This window comes from Vitis vinifera, chromosome 9 (genome assembly GCF_030704535.1).
Source record: "Vitis vinifera cultivar Pinot Noir 40024 chromosome 9, ASM3070453v1".
In the NCBI taxonomy this organism is placed as follows: Eukaryota; Viridiplantae; Streptophyta; class Magnoliopsida; order Vitales; family Vitaceae; genus Vitis; species Vitis vinifera.
In genome coordinates, this window is record NC_081813.1 from 22,866,486 (window position 1) to 22,883,187 (window position 16,702).

Consider the following 16,702-nt stretch of genomic DNA (forward strand, 5'->3'; position numbering starts at 1 on the left):
TTTAATATTTAATTAAAAACTCCTAAAACAAGTATGATCAGAACATCTTAATTTAGTTTTGTTCCTTGTAGTCTCCAATTTCCCTTTCCTCAGTTGCAGCAACCATCAACTCATCAAAGTTCTCCGTCTTTCTAAGCAAAATTTCATTCTGAAATGGAACAAAACAAAGAGGGTAATGTCAGTCTCGCATCCTCCAAGGTGCCTTGAAACTGTAGCAATAACTTAGTCATAATAAATTAATATGGTCTACTGTCACAACTTAGGTGTTTTCTTGGTGTTTTTTAAGCACACATACAACACTTAGATAAATCAAGGCATTTTGAAGTTACTATATCACTCAAATTAGTTTGTCATGCTAGGCAACATTATGTAACATGGAAGGTAAGGAAGATGAACATAGGAAGAAGGGAGGTTTGAAAGAATATAACTTTAATTAATCAAAGGTATATTACAATGTTTTGGAAGTTTTTAGTACTTTATAGCACCCTTAAATAAGCTCAATTAGGACAATTTGGGCATGGTGCGATGCTACAATCTGGTCGAGCTTATAAACCAAGCTTGGTCCAACCATCAATCTAGAAATAACCAACCAAAGCATCAAGGTGATATGCTAAACCTACAACCAACCTATTTTAAAATCCATGATCCTAGGCATAGGTTGAACAACAACACACTAAGTTACACACAGACCATTGCCTTTGCAGGTGTAAACTCTAGGAACTTCATAAAGGCATGCATGGTTATCTAGACACTAATGGAAACTTTACAACTACAAGAACTTAATTTTGGAGGCTATGTAAAATTCAACGTTCAATGAGGCATGATAAAACATGACATCATTGCTCCATTATTGAATTGCCAATAAGCATATGACATAACTTTCTATTGATCATAAGTGGGAAAATGAAACCCAATTTAGGTTCTCATTCATCATAAGTGTGCTAGCACATTCCAATGAATGTGTACAAAGGGAAATGAGGAATGATTACAAGAAATGTCCCCCTATGAAAAAAGAAATGAGTAAGGAATTTTTTGAAAAAAATTTGAAATCCTTTTAGATAGGTAACCTTGTACAGACTTGTACAGTTAGCACATTTGCATTGTACACTTAGTGTAAATGCCTTGTACAATAACAAAATCCATCATAGGGACGACCCAACAAGTGCATATGGGTGGGTAAACAATGGTTCCATTCTCATGGATAAGGGAAAATGAGGAAAAAGTTAACCCTCATTTCGGTTCATATGCATCATTAGTAGGGGAGCTAATAGAATGAATTAACATGGTAGACATCAAATAAAATGTGTGCAATGAGTGTGTTGTCAAGCAATATGTGTAAGGAATGTCCCCCACAATTGAAAAAAGTAAATGAGTAAATTCTTCAAAATCACTTGAAAACCCTTAAGATACACACCCTTGTACACCCTTGTACATTTAGTACATTAGCCTTGTACACTTAGTGTAAACGCCTTGTACAATTGTAGGAAATCGACCTAGGTACAACTTAACGAGTGCATATGGGTCGGTTAACCACTTCCCAATGTCATGACTCAATGAAAATGGGGAAAATGAAACCTAATTTCGTTTCCTATTCATCATATGTGCACTAACTAATCCCCACAACTCACCGTCTGCACCATACCCATTTATTCTCTAGAATATAAACCTAATAACCAAATTATAAAGTGAAGAATTTTCAAACAGGTGAAATGCCATTTTTTAGGAGATCCTTTAGAAAAGATTAGCTGTAAGTATCTTCAATTTACTTAGGTTGTGCTTCATTCCTATGAGTCAAGATGGATATGATCAAAGTCTCATTTATACCCCACCCTGCACCCAAAAACACGTTGTTATTAAGTTCAAAAATTTTTAAGAACACCCCAACACGAGATCAAAATGGATGTCTTTCCTCAAACCTTGTACTGATCCAGTAAACAAACATCCACCACATCATCAAAGGAACCAACATAATCAAATCAAAATGTGAGAAAAAATAATTCACACCCACCCTCATTTTGATTTGGGAATGATGACCATAAAATACATGCAAAGGCTTTTCCGAGTTGATCATAATCCTCAGCTGCTGAAGAAACCGATTGGGGGATATTCACAGTTGGCTTCGTCTTTGACCATGGTGTTTACGGATGGAGAGAAAGGGGTAGGAGGTTTGCCATTTATTTCAGATTTTTCAGTCAGATGACATGGCATTTCAAGTTTAACACCTATGAAACCATTTTAATTTACAACCATCTAACTTGGAAATATTGAAGGGTATATTGGTCAGTTAATATCTCATAGCCTTTCTATTAATTTTGTAACATCTATGGACCAATTGTTAATTTTTGAGCCCAGTTGGGCTCAAAACACAATTCTCCATTTCAAATTCTTTTTTTCAAATAATTTGTTATTCTTATGAGCTTTTTAAGAGTTCCAACAAAATTTAAGTCATCAACATATATTGTAATAATTACAAATCTAGTTTTTGGTATTTTTTTATTTTTTATTTTTTATGAAAATGTATGGACATATAGGATTATTCGCATACCCTTTTTTTAATAGTTATTCGTTAAAACGATTCTACCACATGTATTTAAATTGTTTCAATCCATACAAGGATCATTATAACTTTATTAAATACATGCTCAAAGTTTTCCATTATTTGTTTCAAGTAGTTTAATCCATTCAAGGAATTATTTGCTTCAAACACTTTAAATGAATTATTTACTACAATAATTTTTTAATTCTTCAAGGAATTATTTACTTATTAAGATATTTTAAATCCTTCACGAATTTCCGCAAAATCTATGGATTAATATATATTATTGCATTATAAATTAAGTCATTCAAAGATTATTGATTATATAATTAAGTCATTACAAGAGTTAATACAAAGGTCGCTATAGAAACCTTCTGTTTGCATAATAATTTGTACATGACATCTACCAACGACGGTATTAAAAATACAAGACATCCATTCTATATTAATAATTTCGAATTAAAATAAAAAAAATTATCTTTGAAAATTAAAACTACTCGTCTTTTAATATTATGGACTTAAAATATCACCCCATACTTATATATTATAATATTTTGATTATTATTAAGAATATTTTATAAAAATAATTAAAATACCATAAATTTATCTTTTAAAATGATATATATTTAAAGTATATTCTCACAAATTATTTTTTACTAACTAATATTTAAAACCATTTTCTAATAATAATAATAATAATAATAATATAATTACAAGCACTTCGACACAAACCTTGTTGCCTTTTTGTGCGCACGTGGAATGGAAGGAGGATAAGAGGGTGGAGATTGCAGACTGAGAAGGCACTGCAGGAATTGGCAGAAGAGGGAGAACTATGGCGGTTGTAGGAAGTGGAATGCAACACATAGTCGTCTATGGCTATGGTTGTGGCCTTAATCGCAAGCCCCCTTCTCTCCTCACCTTTCGAATTCACTGCTCTTCTGATTCCAAGCCCACCCGTGGCTTTGGCCCTCAGCCTCCTCAACGGGACAACAAGGTACCGGTTTGTTATTATTATACTTTAATTAATGTTTGCCCACAAAGGAAAAGTGAAGCAATAATTGCCAGAGTTTCAATCTTTTTGTTCATTTCCTTTGTCTTCTTCCTGCATTTTCTTGTCAACCAAACAGAGCCTGCCCAACTCTATTAATCGTTCAAAGTATGTTGGGTGGTCTAGTTAGTTGTGGGTTTGAGTTTGTTTCTTGATTTTTTTGGAAAATCCAGATAAGCGATACTTGAAAGGAGGAGAAGTTTTTCTTTCCTTTTAATTTTGGTTATTTCTCACCGACCAAACAAAGCCCAACTTTATTCATGGTCTGAATTCTATTGGATGAGGTAGCTAGTTGTGATTGTGGTATTTTTTTGAATTCATTTCTTGATTTATTGAATTCCCGGATAAGCAAAGTCACTGCTTCAAAGGAGAAGTTCTCGATTTCCTTTTATCTTTTCTTGCATTCTCTCATCAACCAAATAGAGCCCAACTCTCCTAATCGTCCAAATTCTGTTTGAATGATGTCATTAGTAGTGGATTTGGAGTTGTTTTAAATCTATTTTTTTATTTTTTGAATTCCCATATGGGCAAAGTCACCAATTTTAAGCAGGAGAAGTTTTCCATTTGATTTTATCTTTCTTGCATTTTCTCACCAACCAAACAGAGCTCAATTATACCAATTGTCCAAATTCTGTTGAGTAATGTAATTATTTTTGGCTGTGGTGTGTTTTGAATTCATTTCTTGATTTTTTTGAACGCCCAGATGAGCAAATCCACCACTTCAAAGGAGGGCAAGGGTGGGGTGTTGCAACAAAGGTATCCAAAATGGGAACTAAAGTTTATTCTCTTGCTGATTTTTTTTTTTTTTTTTGGCCCTTTTGCATTTATATATATATATATATATATGTTTGAAATTTTCTGCATATTTTCATGATCTCTTGTTTGAATAATTGACCTGAAGATTGATTCTTTTTTTGGTTCACCATCTAGTATTTACCAAGATGTGGTTTTTCGGAAAATTTTGCATCAACATGTGCGACACTTGTTGAGCAATGTATCTAGAGAACAAAATAAAGAAAGAAAATTAATGTCCAAAACTAAAGCAAGACAACTGATGTTCAAGCTTAATGAAAATTTGATGAAAATAGCCCGTGAAAATATATTTGATATATGACATCGGGAGTGCTAATGAGACACCATATTAACAAGATGTCCTTTGTCGATTTTTACTTGCTGTAAATTATTTTGTGGTTTATTTCCTTCTTTGGAGGCCAAAAAATGGACAAAAAGAGCTGTCCTTTGGGCATTGAAATCCTAAATAACTAGCAAGGCTTTATTGTATCTTGTTGTTAAGTTCTACTCATGTTGCAGAAGGATTTTCCTTTTCCTTTTCCTTTTTCCTTTTCTTTCTTGATAAATTTGCTTAGTTGGGTGTTCTAAAAGGTCACTTGCACTTTTATGATGTAATTCTTTTATTGTGATTGTAGTACTTTCAATCATTGATGTCAATCAATGCAGGAAATCTACATCTAAACAATCTGGCTCTGTACCGACTCGTAAGTGGATTAGTTTTTGACTTCTAATTTTGTGATAGGTCATTTTTTTTCCTTATTTATTTTTTGCAAGCTAAATACACTGATTCATCTCTCCTTAGATGGAATAGACTGGTGAGTTATGAAATGTACCCCTATACCGCTATATGGTTCAGCTGGACTTTAAGTGTGTACTGTATCGAAAAATTAGCCAAAACTTGGTTTAAGTAGTTGTTTTGGATTGCATACAAATGGTTAAGTTTATGTATCATCTTTTAGTTGTGCTCCTTACTACCAATGTGCTTAGATGTCCCAACATAGACATTTGGAATTTATAAAAATGCTGTTGCCTAAGGATTGTGTTTAAATATTAATCATGCTCAATCTGGTAAAGGTGTGTTTTATGTAGCTCTCAGTTTGGATGTCTGCCTACTGTTACCCTAATTCATACTGTAAATCTGGGCAGTTGTTATTTCTTCCTAATTGATTACATTCTCAAAAGTTCTTCCCCATCAAGCTGTACAGATATCCAAACAATAATAACTATCTATATGAGTAAGGGAAAGATGAATCATCCAGTGTACCTGCTTCTGGAACCATCTCGTGTCAATGATGGGATTCCTGTCCTCTTCATGAACTGTTGATTCTGATCAACAGGTGGATTAGTTTAGCATTGGGTTTTCATTCTCTGTATGTGTGTATCCTTTTCTTTTCCCATGTGGGGTGGGGGGAAGGTTTGTTCTGATTTTCTGCAGGTCAGTTTGTTGGTTACTTGGCCTTGCCCAAACTAGGATTTCATACTGCAATCTGTCCTGTTTCAGATGTCTGAGATAGATGATGCTTAACCTAAATTTAATAACTTCAGTTATTTGCCCGAATGAATGGATCTATGGGAATTATCCTGTAGCTGTTCAAAGCTTTCTTAGCAATCATAGGCTTCTAAGGCTGATGTGTAGCATACACTTGATATGAAACTGGCCATCATCTTGAATTAGTTTCTAGCCCCTATGGTGCTATACTGTGGAATTTCACGGCCTAGTACAGTCCACTGCCACGTGTTTTCCATAAATAAGCATGTTACCATGTCCTGTTTGACCTATTTCCACAACCATTTTTTATTTGATCTTCTAGGAGCTGCCTTTTGTATTCTTTTGTATGTTTCTCTTGCAAAATCTCTAACATCATAACATGTCATTTTTCTTGTAGAGGCACCTGGTCTAAGTTCTCGATCTGGTGGAAAATCTAATGATGCTGCCATAGATCTTGATTTTGAAGAACGGCTGGAAGCAGTTAGAAGGTGCATGGCTCAGATTCTTTCAATAGAGGAAATGCATGTTAGAAAACAATTCTATGCAATATTATGTAAATCACTACCAATTTCCATATAGCTGCTCTATATGTTGTTTTGTTGAGTTTTTTACTACATCGTGTTGTAAGGTGTTCTTCTCATCTTACTAGTCTGTCCTTAGTATTGTTCATGCATACCTGCACATAAACAGGCATATATTTTTATGTACTTATGCATGTATTTTCATATTTATGTATGATTGGTGCATGAATAAGTGGGTCAAATAAGTGGCCCTTTTCTTTCCTAGCTTTTTTGGTAATACTTTAGTTACCATGTTGACTATATACTAGCACTGCTATAGGGTGTGTCTTTTGTAAATTTAGGGCTGTTTGTTACCAATTTCTATTAAGATTAGCCCGACTGGCTACCATATGCATTTTGTAAGTTAATATGTACATATTTTACATGCTTTATGTCTGATCATTTCAAGTTTATTGAAATAAAATTAAAAATTGATATGAGAATTGTGTAATATTGTTGATTTATGAATTTCTTTTGAAGACGAAAAATGGGAGTGTTTTTTCATTGCTGGGTTTTATATCATTAGACTTCTTTCAGGTGAAATGAACCTTTGGAAGTAGAGATTTGTAAGTTGTTTTAAATAGTTTGAGAACTAATCGATGTCATATTCAATAAACTAAAATTGGTTGGTAGTCATAATGCACGTATACATCTATGATGATACTTCGATTATGCATGTAAATCTTTTTCAGTCCTATGCTCCACCTGCACTCCAGAGATGCAAGAAATCTTGTCATTTGTAAAGGTTACTTTCATCAATTAGAATGGTATCTCAAAGCCATAATTTGCTTCTTGAGAAATTTGACCTTTCAGTTGGTAGATTCTGGAGTCAGTTGAAGTATGCATTTCTCATCATTATAATAGTTTGTTGTGCATCCTAAGTGCTTAGTTGGGTTCACATGGCTAAGGGAGGCCTAATGTTATTCCAAGAAGAAGCTTTTCAGGTTCATCAAGTGATTTGAAAAGCAGACTAAGAGGATGGATCCATCACCATGACTCTTAATCCTTCTATTTGCTTCTCAGGACTGCGCTTGAGCAGAAAAAAGCAGATGAAAAGAAAGAATATGGAGCAATTGATTATGACACACCAGTTGAATCAGAAGAGAAAACAATTGGACTTGGTACAAAGGTGGAAATTCTGCAGTTGTCTGATGCATATTCTGACCCAAAATGCATGTCTATGATCCATTTATACAAAGATTACTAATTGAAACTTTGGAATGAAACAGATTGGAGTTGGAGTAGCTGTTGTGGTATTTGGATTAGTTTTTGCTCTTGGAGACTTTCTTCCCTCTGGAAGGTATGGCTGTACATAAAAGGTTTTACCTCTTGTCCCATCTGTAAGATCAGTATTGCATTCTTTTAGTGAGAAGTGAGAAACCACAAACAAAAAACAAATTGTGCTCCTCTGTCCCTCACATGGTTATATGAATAGCGGTCACTGATGAGCAAGCTGTAATGATTCAACCCTGTCTGTTGCAAAAGCTTTCTGCCCTATTAACATTAAAGGCAAAATACCAAAAAATGGGAAAAAAATTTCAGTCCAATATATAGATATAATTCCATTACCCTCCCACTATCAATTTTCATGAGCTTAAGAACATTCTTGTACTGTCTAGATACCTAAGATGCTATGTAGCGTGCTTATTTTAGATCAGGAGCCACCCTTTGATGCACTGGATTTGTAAGTTGCTATACATATATATATATGCTTTTTTACTTTTTCAAAGGAAAAAAAATTTATGATTCGTTGATCTTTGATTTGGCCTTCTTTTTACAGTGATAGTCCTAGTGAGGAAGCTACTGTGGTCAGTAAGAAACTGTCAGAAGAAGAAAAATCAACTCTTCAGGTAACACTGTTGGAAACAGCCTATGAAGTGTTTTCCTTTTTAGGTGTAAAATTCTCAGCATTTATAACTATCAAGCTTTCAATATGTTGTATGTTATGGAGTGTTACTCCTATCATTCCTAAGCAGTTTTGTAGTTCCTTTTCTATTCCCGTCCCTTAGCCTTGTCTCTTTCTGTATGAAGAAAACTCAGAATCAACAATTTTCTAAAAAGAAGAGATGTTTTCCTTTTAGGTCAAATAGGTCAGTGGACAAAGGTTGCCTTATTCATTAAGGATAGGTGAAATACATATACACTTAAAAGAAAGCTCCAGATTCCTGATAGAGTCACACATAGGAAAACGGCCCAAGAAAACAACCAAAAAAGGACAGAAGGTTTTATGCAAGGTGAAGGGCTGGCATGGCTAAACTTAAACAATCCAAATGGTGGGTGCTGTGTGGATGTCACATGGACAGGTCATAAGTTAAAACTTTTATTGGAGGATTTTTTTTTTTTTTTCTATCAGATGTTGTTTTGATTGCAAACGACTGCATTGACCCAAGGAGATTGCCTGGGTATTAATGAAATGCTTGGCAAGTTGGATTTTAAGAAGGCCTACAAAGATTTAAGAGCTTCTTTGTTATGTATGTGGCACGACAGCTTTTTGGAAGAGATAGGTAGGATGGGCTGTGGATAGTTTAATTTTTGTGGCTAAAAAAATAACAGTTGTGAAAAATAATCATTTATTTTTATTGGAACAAATTTAAGAAGTACACAACCAACAAGTAAGGAAACTTTCTGTGAATTTGTGGAAAATTTTGAATTGGCATCTTTATCACTTTCTACAGTTTGTCCTTGTAAATTTTCTAAGAGGAAAGTAACAAAATTTTAATGATGGCTTGTAGGTTCTCTGGTTCATATAGAAATTACTGATACTTAAAGAAATGTATGTGAGCTGTGTCTTTGTCCATGCCTTTGCTTAGTGCAGACTATGCTCAAGTGGATATCTGCTCATGTTTGTGTTTAACTACTACTTCCATTTTATGTATTTTTGTCACATCATGTTACATTTTGACTCCTTTAGTGATGATCAGTTTTCTTCTTTTCGTGTCTTGGGGGAATAATGGAATATCATTTTTACACTCTTAATTCATAATTTGTGGCAGGCTAGGCTGCAACAATACGAGGCAACACTTAGCAGCTCCCCAAAAGATCAAACTGCTCTTGAAGTGAGTCATGACGTGTTAGTATACACTTTTTACAACCTGAATTTGACATCTATTTATTGAAGTTTGTTTTTTAGGTATAGCATTTCCTTATTGGTGCGATATTTGAAGGTAGATATATATCAAATATGAAGGCTTCATGTTCTTAGAACCTAGTAAATGGGGGATCATTTTCAATAACTATAAAAAATTGTTTCAAGCTGTAACCAAGGCCCTACTTGGATTGACTTCTGAGAAGCCAAGAACTCTTTTTCAAGCTTAGCTAGAGCTTATGTACCTGTTTGGATAATTTTGTTAAAAGAGTTTGTGACTTAAAAAGGAGTTTAATATCGAAGCTTGAAAAATATTACTTTTCGTAGAAGTTCTATTTTGGCTTATGCAATAAGCTATTTTATGTTGAATGAAACTTTTATTATACCAATTTTGCCATGTAAAAATTATGGCTTTGGAATTGACTTCAACTTCTAGCTAAAGCCAAAAACAAAAATACTATCCTAAACCGGGCCTTATTAGATTTACATTCACACAACTAAACTCATAACCAAGTACTATTATTTTGGTTGGATTTGGGATTAGCATTATCTAAAATTGACCATTTTGACTGAAACAATATTTTGGGTTCAGATGGTTGATTTGAGTTGGATTTTGGCACTCTGCTTCTAATTGTAGTTAACTGCAATGATGAAAAGGAACTAATAAGCTAGGATAGAACTAATCATTGCTAGAAATTGCACATTCTGCATCCTAACCTTATCATGGTTTGCTTAATTTTTTATTTTCAATCCTAGCCGTTGCAGTTAAGCATCATCTGTAAAGATCAATAACAATTTCTATTTGAGAAAAAAACAAAAAAAGGAACAAATAGGTTAAGATTGAAGTATTATTTTGGTATGGATATGGTTATTATGTTGCTCTTTTTAGGTTTTTCTCTTTTTGATCATTCTCTGCTCATATTTAGCTGCACCTCTTGAGACCAGTGATTGAATTTTAGAGTGTTTGTAGAGGAAAATCTTATTTCTTATGTTAAGTTGTATCAATTGCCCCTGATTATATAATATATACTGCTTCAGAAAATGTATGCATTTTTTATTTTGCGCTGTGGATGTTTTGTGTCTTCTTTACCATCTACTCTGCTGTGCCAACTAATTTAACTTTATACCTGAGGTTTGACAGGCAGCTGCAGTAACCTTAGTAGAATTAGGAGAGTATACCCGGGCTGCCTCACTGCTTGAGGACTTTGTAAAGGTTTGTCCTTCACTGATTTAGCATGCATTAGATATATGATGAACTCCATGTACCATATGCTGCTTATATCAAGATGTTCAGGAATTTCTTGAGTCAATTTTTATTTGATTGATGTATAACAATCCTACAGGAAAAGCCAAATGATCCTGAAGCTTTCCGTCTGCTTGGAGAAGTAAAATTTGCACTAAAGGATTATGAAGGCAGTGCTGCCGCATATAGGAGTTCTGCTAAGGTCTGTCTTCGTACATGTTACCACTTACCTGTTAACAATTGCTGTTTTGAACCATAGTCCATATCATGCTTGTTTATGGTTTGGACACACCTATAAGTGTGTCTAATTGTATTTGCTTCTGATTTTTTATTTTTTTTATTCTCATTAGTCTATATAGAAGAGAACATATGACATTGACAGTCATTCGAAATGCATTTGCTTAGAGATTACAGGAAAGTGTTCAATGGTTACAAAACAGGAGAGAGAGAGAGAGAGAGTGTGTCACTGGTTCTGTCATCTACCATCCTTTTATTACCTACAGGTGTCTGAAATTGATTTTGAAGCTCTGTGGTTCACTGATGCTGTCATCTACTGTCCTTTTATTTATACAGGTGTCTGAAACTGTTGATTTCGAAGTTCTGCGTGGTCTTACCAATGCATTGCTTGCTGCTAAGAAACCAGATGAGGTTTGTAATCAGACTAGTGGATAAAATTTTGTATGAATCTGCTCAACTAATCAGTAATCAAAATCTTTCTTAATTGAAGTACTTGTTACTGTCCTTCGATTCTAGATGCTACCATATTGTGACTAATACAGAGTTTTTTTAAGTTAATCGAATTCTAAGTTATCTACCTTCTCTTGGTTTTGGACTTTACCATGTTTTTTTTGCTTTCATTTGTGAGATATTTCTCCAGGCTTATGATTCAAGTGGTATAGTATCGAATTATTTATTTGTAAAGATTTACAATATTATTTGTTTTAAAACTGGTACTGATTAAGTGAGTCTGCATGTATCATGCTTTTCTATGCTCATTTTTAAGAAATTAACAGTTTAACAATAAATTCGCATCTTTGATGTTGTTTCTAAACTTATTCATGGTTCAAATCTTACAGCCTGCAAATTTAGCATCTTCGGAATTAATTAAATCTTTCCTTTTTCTTTCCTCTCGATGCAGGCAGTTCAAGTCTTACTGGCTTCCCGTGAACGTCTGAATAAAGAAAAATCCAGCAATCTCAATATCAAGTCTGACAGTGGTACGAAGGAGACAGAATCACAGGAGGTGGACCCTGTTCAAGTGAGTTGTAATATCTTCGTAATGAGATGGATGAAAGCATCATGAAGTAAGACATAGATGAATAATGGCATAACATCATTGCCATAATAATGAGGCATTTATCACCCTACGCTGTTTGGACACTCATATCCTGATTTGTTATTTTATCACTATAACAAGACCTAAATTTTTGTTCATTACCCCAATTTTTATTTTTTTTGTTCTTTTGTTTTTTACCATTAGTTTATTACATTTCATAATCTTTCGGCACAAAGTTGATTTAGTAGGCAACAATCAACAAAAATCTAGATTAAGTGAACATCAAAGGTGAAATTAAATATTACATCCCAAAAGATGAACAGAAGAGAACAAAAATAATTATGAACATCCCTCTAATTCAGGGGAGCCAGACTGTCGAAAATATCCAGAAAGGAGCCTCATTTTCTCAGTCTCTGTAGTGGGGAGACTTAAAAAGAACAGAGAACAATCATTTCAATCTTTGGAATAGAATCCAACATGATCAGTCAGCTGTTTATCTAGTTATCCATTTCATAGTATTTGTCTGCGAGTCAGTCAAGGGCACACCAAGGGGACTTATACATGGCTACTCTGAAAAATGTGACACCACAGTGTGTAGGCAGATTTTAGATTCTGTGTCCAACATTTAGTTCATGATACTAGTAGTCTAGGTCATTTAGGTATGGGGGGAAGGGAAAGAGAAAAAACGAAAAGGATGAAAAGTTTATTCTGATAGATTTACTTTGAACTTCATTAAATGTGTACTTTTTTTTACCTTTAACATAGAGGAAATTTAAGAATGGAACTTACTTTTACCCTCCTGCTTATGATGTAACATTTGTATCAGGTAGTTTTATCTTCTTGACATGAATGACATGCATATTCTTTATTCAATCACAATTGTCATGTCATCTAGTTGGTAACCACTAGGTGGAAAACAAAGGACAAGGATTTGTAAAAGCATCTCCACTTGCAAATTGCTTCAGGGCCCTTTGAATTCACTTTTTAAGACATGTTTTTTTGTTTTTAAAAGTAAAAAAGGCATACCTGTCGGAGAAAATGTATTAGGTGCATGTAAGTTTCTTGAAAGCAAAATGGGAAATAAGGACAAGAAAAGGAAAAGTAGAAGTTCCCTTAATATGAGATGACATGTTCAGGTTGAGTTGCTTCTTGGCACATAAGACTATTCTTTTTTCAGCCCTTCACTATCTAGTTTTCTTCATATGAGATGTTATTTTCAGGTTGAATTACTTCTTGGAAAAGCTTACTCAGATTGGGGCCATATTAGTGATGCTGTATCTCTTTATGATCAACTCATCTCCAGTCACCCTGAGGACTTCCGGGGTTACTTAGCAAAGGTGCTCTTCATGACTTTCTGAATAATTTAGATGAAATTCTGTCCCTTCAAATTTAAGGTGAAAGGCAATCCAAAGCGAAATCTGCATGTATTACTAATATAGACTAGTGCCTGCTATAATATTTAAATTCTACTAAAAAGCATAACTTGGAGCCGGATACTCCAAACCCTCGTCCTAGTCTCCTGCATGACAACCATTTGTGTTTAAAACTAGGCATTATGATAATACTGTCTATTGTTTATTGACTGGAAAAGGAATGGTTTTTAATCAACTGAAAGCGCAGAAGATATATATGTTACATGCAAGTTGGTTAGTTGATTACTTGTGGGATGATTTTGGTTTCAATGAGAGAATGAAATGATTGAAGCTGCACTAGCTAGAAGGGAGAACCATGTTATCTGTAGTATGAAACAAGGATTTAAGTGACCTAAGTAATAAAAAAATCCAGTCATGTTAAATACGTGAAGATTTTTGCATAAGTAGGGCTTTAGACCTAATTAGCTTGATATATTGTTGGCTTACCAATACTAAATAGGTTAAACTTTTAGGTTGAATTTGTAACTTAACATGGCATCAAAGGCTTGGATTACGGGTTTTAGGTTGAGAGTTTGATCCTCACTGATGTTTATTTTTTCCATATATTGAGCCCACATGCAAGCCTAAGGCAAGCTGCCTAAACTTTGATCCAAATTAGCTTGATAGTTGATATACGTTTTCGGCCCACCATAACCTAAAAGCTCAAGTTTTATTTCTCTGATGCTTCTGCAGGGAATTATTTTGAAAGAAAATGGCAACATTGGAGATGCAGAGAGGATGTTCATACAGGTGAGTATATGAATGTCTTTCATCCACATGGCCCCATGCTCATGCACAAAGATATACCCACAGTTCATAACATTTATCCACATATGAAACAAGACTAGTTATGATTTCTTCTTCTTGATGTCGCATGCAGGCACGGTTCTTTGCACCAGAGAAAGCCAAGTCATTTGTGGACCGTTACTCAAGGAAATGATCACTGATTCACATGGCTTCTCTATCCTAAGATGGACTTCAAACCCTTTCAAAGCCCCCTCCTGGTTTAGCAGAACAGTCCATGGCCTGTACAATATCAAGGGATTCACATTACAATGGTGTGGAGGGTGATGGAATTAGAAAAACAGCTTCAAAGGAAGGCCACACTGGAGTTTAAACCATTACCTAGTAAGTCAGATGACTGATTTTCTTTCCTGCATATTTGATTCAACTCGAGCTTTCCCAGATTAAATTAGATTAACCCCTACAAAAAATAGGTGTGAAATCTTGGCACATCCTTTTGCTATCATATTTGATATTGAAGAACCATCCCTTCTCTTAATTAGTAGACTCAATTTGGGATTCTATCCATCTACAGTTTGAGTATATATATATATATCTCAAAGTTGAACAACCTGTGGATCTCTCTCTCTCTCTCTTTATATATATATATATATATATATATATATATATATGTATATACTCCCCTAGATTGAAAACACTAGTTGGAGTACATAAATATATGGTTGAAGCTACAATTTGTTTGGAGTAGGGACAAAAGCTAAAGTCCAAGCTATGTATAGAATGCCACTTGGCTGCAAAGGGTAGCCAGAGAGATACCATAAAATTCCTAAAAGTAGCTTGGGCCAAGCTTTGGTCACAAGCCAACAAATATCAGAAAACCACATCCAAAGCAAAGTACAATTGAGGCAGCAAGCTTTATGAATATTCTGCAGTTGGGGGGTAGGGGGCCGGTTGGGAGTTGATTCTTAGTTTTTATTGGTATGCTTCTAGTAGAAACACTTCTATTAGAAACTATTAAACAATTTTGTAAGTGTTGGTAATAGGATATATCAATATGATAAAAAAGTAATTTTTGGTGCTACTTACTAAATGCTGGTTCAAAAATTACCTCAAGCCTATTTGACGATGATTTTAATAAATGTTTTTAGAGTGTGTTTGATAGTAATTTTAAGAAGTGTTTTTCGTTTTTTTAATACTTGAAAATTTTTATTTTTCAAGTATTAAAAAACCTAGAAACACTTTTAGAATTACTATCAAATGCACTATTAGTTTTTAAAGCACTTGAAAATAACTATTTTAATAAAAAATTTCGAGTATTGAAAAACTTAAAAATACTTCCTAAAATCATTGTCAAACGAATTATTCAAGTCAGTTTTTGGATAATTTCAAATTTTGTCAAATGCTTAAGAAAATATTTTTAAGCATTAGGAAATATTTCTAAACTTTCAAGAATCATTCCCAAACAGACTCTAATACTAGTATTGGAAAATATTTTGTTGCCATATCTAATGCCTTTAGCCATTCCTATTTGTATATAAGTAAACTAAGAGTAATTAGGTATTTGAATGTGATTAACATACCCAAAAAAATTACTAGGACACAAATTGTATATATACGACATTGGAAGAAAAAAAATACGACATAAGGCATCTACAAATTTTATTAAAAGATGTTCACAATAATCTTCATATTCAAATTTTTATAACATATTTAGAAAATTTTGACATCCAAATTATAAACTCCATGTCGTAAATACCTTTATGAAGTAAACCATATGTTCTTCTATTTGGGTTCCCTAAGCTAATTTTTAAATATCTTCCATTATTAACTTAATAGAATTATGAACATTATAGCAATTTATCACTATTTTTGAATCAAATTCAATCTCAAATTTTAAGAATCTATTATTTCTAGTAGCTAATATGTCATATCTTAAAATCATATATTTTGTGACAATTAATGATGCATTACTTATATGTCTACTTACGATGACTTTTATAACTATATTAGAATCTCTAATTTCCAAGCTTGAAGCACATTGATATTGATGTGTAGAATTTCTCATATTCTAATAGGATATTATTGCATATTAGTATATTAATGTGGTAAATACAAATTGAGTAAACCTCCTTCTAGATATCACTAACAACTAGTTTTTGTCTACATTGTTTAATAGACAACAAATGGATTGGTAGAGTCCTGTACTTTTCAGGTGGCTGCCTTTTTTTAATTATCTTTCTTTTGAACAAGATTTATCATTATTTAATATTAATTTTGTGGGTTTTGATGCATCTTGGCATCTTTGCTTGTAAAAAATTAATCCAAATACTTTCACAATCAATATTATGATTATGATAGTGATGGAATTAGTTAATCCATTTGCATCTCTAAATATATATAGATATATGATCATCTCATGCTCCCTGATAATTTATAAATAACGACAATTTTAATATATGAAAGTTTAATTAAATATATAAAATAATTTTTCACCTGAGCTGAAATAAGATTTGCATG

At 33.5% G+C, this 16,702-nt stretch overlaps 1 protein-coding gene across 1 annotated transcript; it reads left to right on the forward strand.

Annotated features, from left to right (window-relative positions):
• Positions 1-3,269: 3,269 nt before the first annotated feature.
• On the forward strand, positions 3,270-14,795 carry LOC100258138 (uncharacterized). The gene is made up of 15 exons (XM_002265966.5): positions 3,270-3,530; positions 4,288-4,340; positions 5,043-5,080; positions 6,263-6,353; positions 7,449-7,554; positions 7,655-7,725; positions 8,206-8,275; positions 9,419-9,481; positions 10,652-10,723; positions 10,854-10,955; positions 11,327-11,401; positions 11,892-12,011; positions 13,250-13,366; positions 14,135-14,191; positions 14,322-14,795. Exons 1-15 carry the CDS (start codon positions 3,369-3,371, stop codon positions 14,379-14,381), a joined length of 1,257 nt encoding a protein of 418 aa, XP_002266002.1. The 5' UTR covers positions 3,270-3,368; the 3' UTR covers positions 14,382-14,795.
• Positions 14,796-16,702: the final 1,907 nt, after the last annotated feature.